Source organism: Homarus americanus, unplaced genomic scaffold (assembly GCF_018991925.1).
Source record: "Homarus americanus isolate GMGI-L3 unplaced genomic scaffold, GMGI_Hamer_2.0 scaffold55640, whole genome shotgun sequence".
In the NCBI taxonomy this organism is placed as follows: Eukaryota; Metazoa; Arthropoda; class Malacostraca; order Decapoda; family Nephropidae; genus Homarus; species Homarus americanus.
Window position 1 is genome coordinate 6,436,836 of NW_024713650.1, and position 14,898 is coordinate 6,451,733.

The 14,898-nt window shown below is 39.3% G+C and overlaps 1 protein-coding gene across 1 annotated transcript in view; it reads right to left on the reverse strand.

Moving 5' to 3' along the window:
- Positions 1-8,848: 8,848 nt before the first annotated feature.
- Positions 8,849-14,898, reverse strand: part of LOC121874159 (dynein axonemal intermediate chain 1-like) — a 112,998-nt gene continuing 106,948 nt past the window's right edge. Inside the window, exon 12 of the mRNA XM_042378141.1 lies at positions 8,849-10,813. Within this exon, the coding sequence (XP_042234075.1) occupies positions 10,675-10,813 (139 nt within the window). The 3' untranslated portion in view covers positions 8,849-10,674. The remainder of the gene's footprint in view (positions 10,814-14,898) is intronic.

A 14,898-nucleotide genomic window follows, 5' to 3' on the forward strand; every position in this document is an offset into this window, starting at 1 on the left:
TTTCCTTGTGGTTATCAGTATATACCTAGATCACGTGCACCTACAGTGATTTACTTGCATATATATATATATATATATATATATATATATATATATATATATATATATATATATATATATATATATATATATATATATATATATATATAATAACAATAATAATAAGAATATGTTATTTAATAATATTCTTATTATTATCATCATTATTAATTTGTTATTAGTCTTATTTTATTCCTATTCTAGGAGTAATGGGAGTACAGTACTTAAAAAGAATCCAAAAATAGTGACAAAAAACTTAAATACAAAAGAGAGAGAGAGAGAGAGAGAAGACTGAGACGTGTTCAGAATGCATCACACGCCATAGAAACGAACTTTTCCTTAGTTGTATTTATACTGAGGGAGCGTGAACATGGTCTCTTCTGTAGTCATACATTATTATGGTTATGCCCAACACTATGATAGAACGGATCGTTTTGCTGTTAGGAAAAGTACGCGTACGTCATTAAGTACGTGTGCAGCTGGGACAGATAAACAGACAGACAGGCCTACAGTTGAAAATGTGTCGATCATGGGAGAGGCCTTATCCTAGCCAGCCTCCTGTTCTGAACCCCCTGCCAAGAAGAAAATTGAAGTCGTGGACAAGGCAGTATAGCGATGAATTCTTGAAGTAAGGCTTTATCAAGTGTGAACAGGAAAACAGAGAACCAAGGCCACAGTGTGTAGTTTGAAGTGAAGTTCTTGCAAATGAAAGCTTGAAGCCATCAAAATTAAAAAGGTACCTTGAAACAGAGCATGATGAACTCAGTGCAAAACCAGTGGAGTATTTCTCGAGAAGAAAGGGCCAAATGAAACTATCAATAAGAATTCTTAGTAAGGCAACCACTCTTAATGATAAAGTGCAACTGGCATCAAATTTAGTTGCTTATCGCATTGCAAGAGAGAAGGTGCCATCTACCTGCGCTGAGAAACTTATCCTTCCATCCTATGTGGATTTATTGAGGACAGTTCTTGTTGATAAGTCGGCAGAAAAGATCAAATGTGTCCCTCTCGGTGATACAACAGTGTCTCGGCGTATAAGTGATATTGCGGAAGATTTAGAATTTCAGCTGGTGTCACGTCTACAGTCTGCAGGGGTATTTGCTATCCAACTTGACGAAAGTACTGACATATCTAATTGAGCAACACTCTGGGTTATGTGAGATATGTATTGACAGATGACTTCTTGGAAGATTTACTGTGCTGCTTGATCTTACCTACACAGACGTCGGGGTCAGATATACACAGTGTTTTGAATGACTGTGTAGTTGGAAAATACAAACTGAACTTGGCTAACTGCAAAGGAATTAGAACTGATGGAGCAGCAAACATGACTGGTAAAAACAGTGGGATTTTGAGTAATATATCAGAGGCAGCAGGTATTGACAAGATTTGAGAAAAAAAAACACTGGGTAAAAGACCCTTTTGTTTTTGAGATGCCAGAGTCTGTTGAAGGGTAGAACCTAACAAAAGAGATTCTCTATCTCACATGTGATAATTCATTAAGAATCAGCACAAGTCATCATTCTGGGTCAGTGTTTTCACGGATTATCTGCACTTAAGTAAGGAAATTGCCTTGATTTTGCTACCTTTAACAACAACTTCATGTGTGAAGCTGGTTTCTCAACCCTGACATAACTATAAAACAAAAACAGAAGCCGACTCAATCCTACAGCCGATATTCGTGTGGCGTTATCCTCCTGTAAGCCAGATTGGACCAAGATAACGACTGAACAGTTACTACATGATTATTACTTTTCCTTGTTTTACTTGTAATTTTTTTTAGCAGTTTACATGTTTTGTAATCATTTTACAAGTCAAAATTTATACAAGCACAAACTTTCACCACATGCAAGTATTTTGAAATAATTTTGTCTGTCTGTCTGCAATGGTAAAAAGGCTTATATTATGTGTTTTTGTTCAAGCCGGATGGAGGGAGGTAGACACTGTACTGTTCTAGTACTGCACATTTGTACAAGAGACTTGCAGTAGGGTCGTGAGGGTAATGCATAAAATCAAACTGGGTCGCAATGAAAAAAGTTTGAAGAACAATGGCCTAGACTGATTTAGATGTGCTAAAATTGGCCTTGTTCCCTCCTAGTTTGATATCTTGAGGTCTAATATAGCAAAGTGCACTAGCTTCGCTCACTCACCAAAAATAGACTTTTCAGCAAGCTTCAAAGCCCCTATTATCCTGGCCCCTTTCAGGCATGGCTTGGATATCACTACTGTACTCCTGTTGGCATGGAGAGCAGTAGCAGCAGCCGCATCCCCAGCAGACATCATCAAACCACGAGCTTTAGTTGACCCACTATGCAACGTACTAGTAGTGGAATATGTCGTAACTGTCAAGTCCCAGCTCCATGGTTTAGTGCGCATGCCTGTGCACCCGAGGTCAATAGCTGTCCACATTGAAACAGCTACGCACACCTTTCAAGATCTCGAACAACAGTCTACCATTTCTACAACCCTTTGACAAATCATTGCACTTCAGAACGCCTGCATGAATAGTCTACTCAAGAGCGTAATGTACTTCGAGGGAAAGCTAACCTATATCTCCTGAAGACATGGGGAAGAATGTACATTCTCATCGGCGTAAAAAACGTGGTCTGTTTAATTTTGTCGGGTTAATAAGTAACACCCTGTTTGGTACGGCAACCGCAGAACATATAGCTAAACTAGGGAAACGAATGAACGCAGTTTCTGAAGCGGTCATGAAACAGAATAGAGCCATTTGGCAGTCCTACATGGCAGTGCAGATTCCAAACTCTCAGATGAATGCTATTGTTGACAAAACTAATCAACTAACATGTGTTGTCCAGGGATTCACACGGTCAGTGCCTACACTAGAATGGCTACTCTACTTTACATAATATATGCATGCAGCTGAAGCTTCTGTGCAAGCTCTCACAGTTACCATTGACAGGCTCATAGCTGATTTAGTGAATGTAGGTAGGAAGATGCACAGTTGCTGCCGATTGGTCAACTTATTGTCGCTTTACATATATCAGAAACTGACTATTATATAGCTCCTATCTTTTAGGAGCACAGCATGGAATACTATTACGCCTTATTAGAGGCATCCTTAACGCACGAGGAAATAATAATACACATTCCACTTAAATCACAGTAGTAGTTTAATGCATGGCATTTGAAACCATTTCCATTGAAGGCAAATGACTATCTTTTGGTTCTTAACAAAGAAACTGAACTAATAGTTGTTTCATTAGATTTTTTTTTAGTTGCCGTGATTAAGCATGAAGTCCTAAATCATTGTAAGTCAATATATATTTATACTTACATGTATGTCCTGCTTACGCTTTCGTTTTCACCCGGACTGCGGAAGCTACTTGTGAATTAGCTATAGTACTAATTAATGCTTCTACAGCTCTACAGCAATGTGAGTACACTCCAATACCTTATAGGTTAGTGTTTCATGCGCATGTCAATAATGTGCAATATTTTTTTCCCAATGCAAACCATGTAATACTCATATGCCAGGGTGCAGTTTCCTGCATTACAGAATTCTCTTCCTTTTTGTTTATCTTCCGGAGTAATCTGACCTGGTTTCATCATACCTGCCATTACATTTGTCATCTCGTTGACTGTTATGATATTTTGTTACAGGAAAGTGTCATCTAGGTACACAATAGTTTCCAAGAAAACTTTCTGAAAGGTGTTGAAAAAACATGTGCAAGATGCAACAGCTTATCTAAAGCACAATTTATTGTAACATGGTTGGGTATACCTAGGATTTATACCGCGAGGACTCGGTTGGTGGTGGCCGAGCGTTGTAACAGCACCTTTGCTTTATATAAATATTCATCCAAATGAATAACACCAAGTTATTCACCATGTTATTCACTATTGTAGATCGCTTGGCTTGCATCTTTCTCAAAGGTCGAGCAAGAGTCAGCTGATTTAGCAAGCAACCGGCTCGCTCTCTCATGCCCAGGGAGTGGCAGTTCACTCCATCTCACTAGACAGGAATGTTCACTCTTAACAGAAGTGTTATCTCAGTGATATTCACAACTTTTCCCTGGAGATAATTCATAATTTATTCTCTCAGATTATATCTGTTTATATACCTGATACTTAGTAAACAGATAATACCACTTAAAAGTTCCAGAATTTTATTAAAACAATTAGTGTGACACCAGAACTGATATGTACATAACTTTATTTGTCAGTGGCTAAGGGTTAGAAATGCGTTGAAAGCATTTGAGGTGGATGTAGGGTAAATGATTAGTGGGCCTCATGTTTTTTTACCTGACCTGCTGGAGAATATTATGCTCAAAAATTTGGTATGGCAATGGGTAATCCACTCTCACCAATATTAAGCAACCTATATATGGAATTATTTGAAAAGAAACAATTAAGTAATATTTTACCACCTTCAGCAGTCTGGTTTAGATATGTTGATGATGTATTATGTCTCTGGCCATGTAATGAGGACCTAAAAGCTTTCCTGCCACAACTTAATAACTTAGCCCCCTCGATCAAATTCACTGTGGAATTAGAGCAAGACTGTAAATTGGCATTCCTAGACTGTCTGATCCACAGAATAGGTAACACTTTTAAGTTCAGTGTTTATAGGAAACCAACTAATGTGTGTTCATACATTCATTAATATTCTGCTCACTATAATAGAGTCAAACAGTCAGTATTTTCATCAATGTTTTTACGTGCTTTGAGAATTTGCAGCCCGGAATTCATTGATGAGGAATATAAATAAATCTATAATATTGGCTTGAACCTTAAGTACCCTAGATCTTTCATAGACAAATGCCTTAACATTACTAAGAAATCTTTCTATCGAATCGATCCCAAGCCCACCCATGACCATAAGAATTTCTTAGTATTATCATTTCACAAAAATTTCTCTCAAATTCCTTTACAACTAAAAACCTGGAACGTCAATGTGGCATTTAAAAACTCTTGTACTGTTAAACAAATGTTAATCAAGAACTCCCCCAACAATACAAGTGGCTGCATTTATAAGGTTCCTTGCAAGGAATGTAATATGTTTAACTTAGGCCAGACAGGTAAAGATCTTGTAACTAGACTTAAACAACATAAATATAGTGTTAGGACAGGCCAGGAATCCAATGCTCTGTTTGTTCATTTGAGGGATAACAAGCATTGCATTGACTGGGATAATGCTTCCTCAATATTACCTTGTAATTCAATTGACAGTAGGAACATTATAGAATCTAGTCTTATTAAACATACCGAATCCGTCAACATGAATTTGAGTAATGGTATGTACAAACTGGATAATTTCGTAATTGAGAAGATTTGTAACCAGGTGAGAAGGTTGGGTCATCTTACCCTCTGACCTGACTACCGACTGCTGCGGTGCTTTTCGAAGATTAGTAGGGTCATTACCTAATACCTTGTTATGTACTTCTCCTTAGCCTGTACTCGCCCCTGAAGATGTGAATTACACGAAAGCGCTTGAGAACTTCGTGTTTTCTTCTTTCCTTGTGGTTATCAGCATATACCTGGATGGGTTCTTTGGTTAGGCTGGGACTAATCATTAACACTTAATCTAAAAAAAAAAATATTTATGCATATTTGTGGTTAAATGTAACAAACATAACAATATACTTAGACTACCTGAGACTAAGGGATCACTTCCACAACAGAATATACAGTGATGTAAAAACTGACTTTTTCCTTCATCAGCTGTGAATTTTATATTTTATCTTTGAACTGGTATATACTATTTGTGGGTTTAATATGATCATTGTTACAGTCCTTTATAGCTGTAAAAGAAAATGTGTTTTCTTGAGCTCGTACATCAGGTATCTCAGGTCCACTGACCCGACTGCCCACCGTTTGCAGGACTACGTGACCAATGCGATACACTATTTTGAGAACACAATTTCATTTTAATGGTTTCAAACTGTTTTTCCTTAGTTAGAATGGTGATGAAACATACAGTAGTTCTGATGAAGTTTATCACCTCATTGTCTCTCTTAATAGGTAGAGATAATCACATGATTAAGTATATACTTTCAGTCAAACGTGTTGCAGTAATAGTGATTAAAAGGTTCTAGGACAAAACAGGAAAATCAATAGAGGCCAATATAGATTGTTGGTAGTAAAACAAGTTGTGAGGAAGAAAGAAACTAATTACAATGAAAATATCTAAAATTGTAGACGTGTTTCCTGACAAAAGTGAAAAATAAAACAAAACAAAGATAAAGGGATTTTACACTTAGAAAATAACCGAAGACCAGGAATGAGTTAGTGAATATATATATGATTAAGACAAGGAAATAATGTTCAATTGCTGGCTGAAAGACGACTACGTGTAAATACGTTATTTTATCAGAAAAAAGAAAGAAATAGACGTGATTATGTAAAGTGTAGGGTGCAGGTTATGTCTGTAAGCTACTGTGCCGAGTAGCATCTATGTATGTAATTACGTGGCAACAATGCATGTGTTATGTGGCACCATTGCCCCGAGGCTGCCATATGGCAATGCTGCCTTAGTCTGACTCTGTGAGCCGTGCATGGCACACGCGGCTCACTACTTGTATCTCTCCTATCCGTTAATAAATGGACTTCAGTGTTACCCGGTGTGTCCCTACCCATCACTGCCTTCTTCAGGGAACACTTGGAACCTTCATAGGGAAATGGGGAAGAAATATCTTTAATATGTGTTACTTAAGGTACGAAGTTTAGTTAATAAAGAACTCGACCTTGATTGCCGAGTGGTAGAAATAACAAGATGGATTAATGGTAACAGACGGGGACTAGAACACATTAAATGATGCTGACATTAGTCTAAGCTCATACCACTTACTCAGGAAGGCCAGGGAAAAATATTTATTAACACACAAAGCTGGATCAAGGTAGCTGAAGGTATTTTTGGATATCACTGACCAAACGGGTAAATGAACCCACTCGTAGAAATAACATCTTGGTCATAACGTGTGGTAGGGGGTTGTAGTCATTGGTGACATGAAGGTAAACGATGATAATTGGATCAATTATTCCCATAAGTCATTCTATAAATATCAGAGCTTTAACAAAAAATTTTTACAAATGTAAAGTTGTAGATAAATTAACAAAACACACTTTACACTTTTAATACTGTAAATAAGTTTAAGTAAACTAATTTATACTTTTTATTTAAAAGTTATTAAATAATCTTTCCATTAATACTGAACTTGGCATCACAAACCCATCAGCTGGGCACCTCCCCCTCCCTGCTCTCTCTCTCTTGCAAGTTCTGCAATAATAAAAACAATTGTGAAACTACCATAATCTCACAAATCCCTTATTCTTTACATAAGAAACTAAAAATGTTGAGGAAAGTGTAAGGTTGGCTGCTATGGTAACTGTCGAACTTCGATTTAGTTGGTTTGAAAAGAAAGTCGGCCAGCAGAAATCCCTTTAGATTAGAATGAAATGTGCTCTTCTTTCATATTTGGTTACCAATATCGAGGGTAAGTTTGAAATAATAATTAACACATTCTGGTTTTCTTCCTTGGTGTCTCTAAAATTTAAATGGAGTATTTATTTATGAAGTGAATTCTTTTTCAATATTTTTTTCTTTTTGTAAAATAGTTTTGAACTGCATATGTAATTTATCATTACAGCAACCAATACACCTTTTCACATATCCGTTGAGACATTGTTACATAACTATTTGACAAATTTCATAACCGAATGACAGAACACATATCGAATGACAATCTAAAATAACTGTTGGTGGTGTAGTGGACTTCTCCCCTACAACTGCGTAGCCGCAGCCACCAGCTGCTACCATCTTCCCTAGCAACCAAACTAGCAGCACAAGCGAGGGGCGTCACCAGATGCCACCGTATCCTAGCAACGGAACCAAAGACCGGCGACTTTCTCGGGTTTTCCCAACATGACTCATAGGTGACTCACGGCTGCTGGGTATATAAGCTCTGTCTCTCCATTGAGATTCATTCTGCCCATCTTCCTGAACAAGCAACACCTACTCCAGCAAGCTCCTCGCTGTCCAGCTTTCATTCAACCAGGAGGCCAGCAACAGGCAACACCTTCTCTAACGAAGCTCCTGCACATCTACCTCCTTCAACACGCTACTCACCGAACGTGTCTACTGAGCAGCTCCTCACCACACGGCACCTCCAGCACCAGACTGTCTATCATATAACTTATATTATATAAGAAAACCACCTTAGAGTTTCCATCCATCCTGAGTGCTAGACAACATTATATCACGAAAACCCTACAGTGGTATGTCATTCTCGAATTGTTACATTCTCAAACTATATGTAGACAGTCGGTTTATTGTTCACGTCTGTCAACTTCATAACTTATGTCAATCACTTCCGTTAGCATGAACCAACAGTTATTTTAGATTGTCATTCGATAAGTGTTCTGTCATTCGGTTATGAAATTTGTCAAATAGTTATGTAACAATGTCTCAATGGATATGTGAAAAGGTGTATTTGTCAACGTTTTAATGCGAGTCATAACATTTGCGTCTTATAGTTGACATCCCCCATCAGTTGACCAACCTGGCTGTGAATAAGTTTTATATTGGTGATTGGCAGGACTGATGCTGACCCTCAATTTCCCTATATAATATACTCATCAAATATTTCCCAATAAAAGACTCAACCTATATTAGAACTTACCTTAGTTAAAACTGTATATATCACCAAGCCACATCAGAGATTACTGAAGGAGACAGAACATTCCGCTATCCGTAACATATTATTTACGGATGATGTTTTTAAGTTGTGGTGTTGTTCTATTACGTATAAACTTTTGATACATTCTACATTGAAAATGAAATTACCTATAAGTTTAAAAACTTTATTCAAATATAGTTTTTACAATATATAACTATACAATGATATTCCATAACTTGATGAAATAACTAAGTAATTTGTGTAAAAAAAAAGAAAAAAGAAGACAAACGTAATGGTCTTCCAGAGATCACTGCCGGTAAATCCAACAGATCTGGGTCAGGAGTCCTGTCCTAAAGTTTGTAAACCTCCGTTGTCTCATTTTGTACACAGGTAACAGTTTGCGTTTGATGCAAATGCTGTCTACAATGACCTTAGACGAATGTTGCATATGGCATGCTCTTGATGGTTTATAATTATCTGGACACTACACACTTAAAATAATCATTTCCAAGCGTTTCCACCGTATTGGATGATGACAATATAGACAGTGTTTAGGTAGTCTGTATGTATAAATGAAAATACTTTATAGTCCTCCAGTGTGTGTTTACAAGTACTGCATGTAAATAACAATATTTTAGAACCGCCTTGACTGCCTCTCATTTGAGTTTGCATATTTCTCGTAATTTCACCAACACTGAATAAGTATTCCGTAGACACATTCAGTAGATGTCTTATTGAAGCTATACTCTTTCTCTCATTATGGCACCGTGACTTCATTATTGAGGTGTGTGCCTATTGTGTCTCGTGATTGATGCTTCCCTTCGTCAACGTCTGGATTAATATGGCCGCCGGGATACAGGTGGAACCAAGGAAGATACAGAGAGGAACTACTACTTGTAGAGACTCCTAATTGACCCTTAGTAATGAACAAGCTCCCCTGCAGGTGTCACCATCTGTTTGTTTACGTTCGTGACGTCGCGTAAAGGATGGGTCCTTGTGGTGGTGGCAGATACAATGATGGCTCCAGAACAACATGATCACGGGTGTGTGTGTGTGGAAAACGCAGGAATAACAGAAACCTGACAATTCATTTCTTTCTTAAAGGTAGACAAAAGTATCGCGATGCTCGAATGAATGCATGGTGTGAATAACAAAATTTGTTAATAAATTTTTTTCACAAAGAATGCAAATAACAGTGCAGGGCTAAAGGAAAGAATTACTTATATTAGTTAGAGACGCAACATGACCAGGAAGAGACTATCACGTTTGTGTGCCTGAACACTAAAATATCTTCTCCATTCCAATTGGTTATTTACCTGTGTAACCTTGAACTGACGCTCCGTAGTGGTCGACAATGGAACACTGATAAACAAATCATTCGGTTTTGTTGTGTACTGCTGATATATATATATATTTCATTTTTAGTCCATGTATCACGCAGATTTGGAGTTTTGCAAAAACCATCAAGGGTCAACATGCCAGCTTGCTTTTGATGTTTTCTTTACATATATTTATCTAACACCTCATTTATGTTATTGCACGTACAACATGGTGTTGTTTCTTTTTTCTATTTTAAGGAACATCGTTATTCATGAATAAATAATCTGTAGGAGTAGGGCAAAAATACACTCCTGTATATTCAAATCGTAGCTTATAACAAGAGTTATCACTAAGGACCAGGTCGTTTTCTAGACTACTATACCTTTTTTATAATGAGGGAGCTTAATGCTGCAAATAGTTGAAAAAAAGGGGGGATAAAATTAAATCGGTTCTCGTAAATCACCATGTAAGTTTCCTATGAAAAAGGGAGCTTCTCGAGAGACGGCACAGGAGTCAGGGGCTGAACATTTATTGAATGTAGAAAGTTCCTCTATATATATATATATCTTCCTTAGGTGCAACTGTACGTGCGGAGCATAAGCTAACCCACTCTCACCGGAAGTTGCACGCCACCAAGCAGGTTTAAGAACACAACAACTTAATATGACCACTTAATTTAACCCTTGTTGGCGGTGGCTATAAGACGCTCCATCTTGCACAGTTCTATTTCTTGTAGCTGCTGTGCATCGGCCCCTTTAGCATCTTTATGTGGTTTCCTGAGGTTAGGTGAGAGCTTCAGGGCTATCAAGTGGCCTCTGTAAGATAATAAAATTTCACTTAAAATGAGGCACATTATTCTATAAGGCACATTATTAAGATTATACTGTATACTTAAAAACTACCTAAGGAGAATATTAGAAGTTCATCTCAGCCTAAAACGGACTCTATATAAATAAGTAATATCTCCAATAGCCGGAATTGAAATTTATTCGGAAAATCATTTCCAGAGCCGGAATTTCCCGGAAAATTCTGGCTCTGGGAACGATTTTCTGAGGGACGCATTTTCTGGAAAATTCCAAGAAAATTTTCCCGATACCCAGAAAATTACGGGGACGAGGGAGTTTTTTTCTAGGTTTGAGAGCACTTCCGAGAATATTCCTCTTGGGGTTTTTAGTTAAATGGATGGTAATGCAGTGGAAGGGCCCCTCAGAATACCAAACCAGCACAAACAAATGAATAAATTATTTACTGTGACCTGGACTGGTGTTCCTGATATTGGGGATAAAGAGACACACTGGCAATGATAACACTTGTATTACATAGATAACACCCCCTTGCAACGCTAAGAAAGATATTAATTATACCATAGAAAATTAGTACAACAAAGATATTAATCAAACGAGAAAAAATAATTGATCTGGATTAATCCATCAATACATCCTACATCACCATACACCACTGTTAGTAGCACAACAAAATATTAACAAGATATTACTCGTACCATCAAAAATACATTAATTGCATCAGACAAAATAAAAGTAATCTCTGAGGAATATCAATCCTAATTTAGTTATACTACACGAGAACATGGATCAATCATAGCATGTTTGGAATGACCCACAAAGTAATATTAATTCGAACTATCATTATACACAGAGCCCAAAGACTAACTACTAACCTGCCCAGTGGCGTGCACCCACAGCAAACTCCAGAGTTCAATTTTAACCAAGAAAATCACCCATGAACTCATCAGGTAGGCGGCTTTTCCACTTATTTCCATTACTCTACTTCTGGGTACACGAGTCATGGGTGCATTCCTCCACCAATACCCGTAGACATGCTTCACAACATTTGCCCAGAATACACCATGACTTTAAAGCACTAATAGCCAACACACACAGGCAGACTACAGAAACCCAAAAGCCTTTTGGACTAAAATAAAAAATCTCATGGGAACCAACTCAGAGGAGAGCAGCTACCTTATAGACAACAATGGCAAGAAGATTACAGAACCTAAACTCAAGGAACCAATATTCAGAACATTCTGGAGCAGCATCTACCAAATCACGGATGAGGACAACCGAAACTTCTGCAGAGAAACAGAACACGTGGTTGAAACACACTTGAACCAAAACACAGACACATGGCAACAATCCAGGACAATCAACCTCAACACGTTAGACAATAACGACCCACTAAATGCTCCAATAACTACACGTGACATCACAAAAACCATTGCCAGCTTCAAGAATAAATCGCCCGGAATAAGTCAAATAAACAAAACCGTGCTGCAAAACAAACCACCAGCAATGATCAAACAGCTTACAGACATCTTCAATGCTTCAATAGTAAGAGGATTATTCCCATCCAAATTTAAAATGGCATAAATAAGACTCATTCCAAAACAAGGAAAGAACCCAACACAAGCAGAAAACTACAGACCCATATCACTCCTTGAAACACCTGGCAAAATCCTTGAAAAATAATAAACCAGAGACTAAGAAACAACCTAGAGTATGAAGATAAATACCTACCAGAGACAACACGGCTTTAGGAAAAACCGAGGCACCAACACTGCAATCGCCTTAGTATATGAATCCATCGCAAATGCAGCCAGCAACAGAAACCAATGTAACATAGTACTCAGAGATGTCAGCAAAGCCTTCGACAAAATATGGCATGAAGGACTCAAATACAAGATCATCCAACTCAACATGCCACACAACATCACGGCTCTCCTCTGCAATTTCCTGGACAAAAGACAATGCAAACTGACCATCGACAACTACATAGGTCAAAACTTCACCCTCTAGAGTGGAGTACCCCAAGGCAGCAACATATCACCAACACTGTACACCATATATACAGCGGACATGCCCAAACCAAGAAACTCAGAGTACATTGCATACGCAGACGACGTAACACAAATTATACAATACCCAGGGAAATCCAAACAAATGATGTCAATCAGAACTAGCAGAGAAATAGAAACCATAAACAATTACGAAAGGAAATGGAAAATTAAAACTAACACACAAAAACTGAAGATAATTCATATAGCTAAAACCAGACCTTACCCAATCATGGTCAACAATCAAAACATTCCATACACAGAAAATGGGAAAATCCTCGGCCTCAAAATCACAAGGAACGGCATACTACCACATATCACAGAAAGAATTGCAAAAGCCAAGGTACAACTAACTAAACTCAGAAGTTTCAGCAAATTAAACACCAATACACAACTACACATTTACAAAGCACTAGTCAGACCACACCTGGAATATTCCCCAATTCCACTCAACACTATAACAAAATCAAATAAACTCAAAATACAAGCAGTTCAAAACGTAGACCTCAGAAGAGCAGCAAAACTCAGACCACCATAGACAAAAAAATCCAGAGAGCTACACACAGAACATAACCAAACCATAATCAACATCAGAACACATAATCAAGCATTAGCAATATGGGAAAAGCTACAGGAACTAGAAGACCCCATATTCCAACAATTAATGCAAGAAGACATTACCTGAACACACAATTGGTGGCCAAAGAGCATAACATTTGACAACACAGAACCAGAACCAATATACACGAAATGAAAACCAAGAGACTCAAAGAACATGGAGAGCCCCCCTCCCCAAACATCACAATCAACCTTAGCTTAGATTAGCTTGGCCTCCCTTCCCTTGCTGTAGTGGACATTCACTGTTGGCATGGCAGACTTAACCTCGTCCCCGCAAGGTGGACAGCCCACCTGCTATCAATCTCCCTCTTCATTTCCCACTTCCCAACCTTTACCTTCCTCCTGCACCGTCTTCCACCTTCCTGAGCCAATAGGCTCTCTTCTCTCAATCCCATCCGATCGTATCGGAATTCATTCTACTCTACTCTCCTGAACCAGCAAGACCTCCAAACAAGCTCCTCACCAATCAGCTCCTCACCCAACAGGACCGCAGGATGGACACTATTGAGCAGCTCTGCTCCTCCACGCCTGCTGCTGGGCCTGTTCCTGCCCCACGCACCGCGTCCTACAAACCCCGACGTCTTCGTCCTGCCCCGGAAACCGCCGCCAGCTCTCAGCACAGCGGACCTTTCCTCTGCTGGTACCACCGACGCTTCGGTGCCAATGCTAGGCATTACGAGCCCCCCCTGCAACTACTCGGGAAACGGCATCAACGGGGATTGGTAGACACCACAGCCTTCGTCACTTCAGGCGTCTCACTGCTGCACATCATCGACCGCATCTCCGGCAGGAAATTTCTTGTCGACACAGGTTCATCGGTCAGCATCATCCCTCCATCACCGCCAGACACATCAAAGCAACCCTCTTACGACTTGTTCGCTGCCAACAGTACCCCCATCGCCTCCTACAGTGCACACATCCTCTCCTTAGACCTCGGTCTTCCCAAGACTCTGCGCTGGTCAATCGTGGTCGCAGACTTCTCTCAACCCATCCTTGGCTTCGACTTCCTCACCTTCCACAAGCTCGGCGTCGACCCAAGCCATCTCTGCCTCATCCATGAGCCTACAGCACGCACGATCCGGGGTACACGTGCCGCAGACACCGACACTATCACCTGCCTCTCGCCGTCCAACGAGTTCTCCCCCCTGCTCGAGAAGTTCAAGGAACTTTTCTCACCCCCGAGTCTCTCCACCACCACCTACGTCAGGAATTTTCCACCACATCGAAACTAAAGGACCTCCAGTCTTCTCACGCCCTCGCCGCCTTCGCCCTGAGCTCCTGAACATAGCCAAGGCGGAATTCAACAGACTCCTGCAAGACGGCATCATTCGACCTTCAAAGAGTCCCTAGGCATCGCCTCTTCACATGGTTCCAAAGCCATCATCCAACGACTGGAGGGTATATGGTGACTACAGATCTCTGAACCTCGTC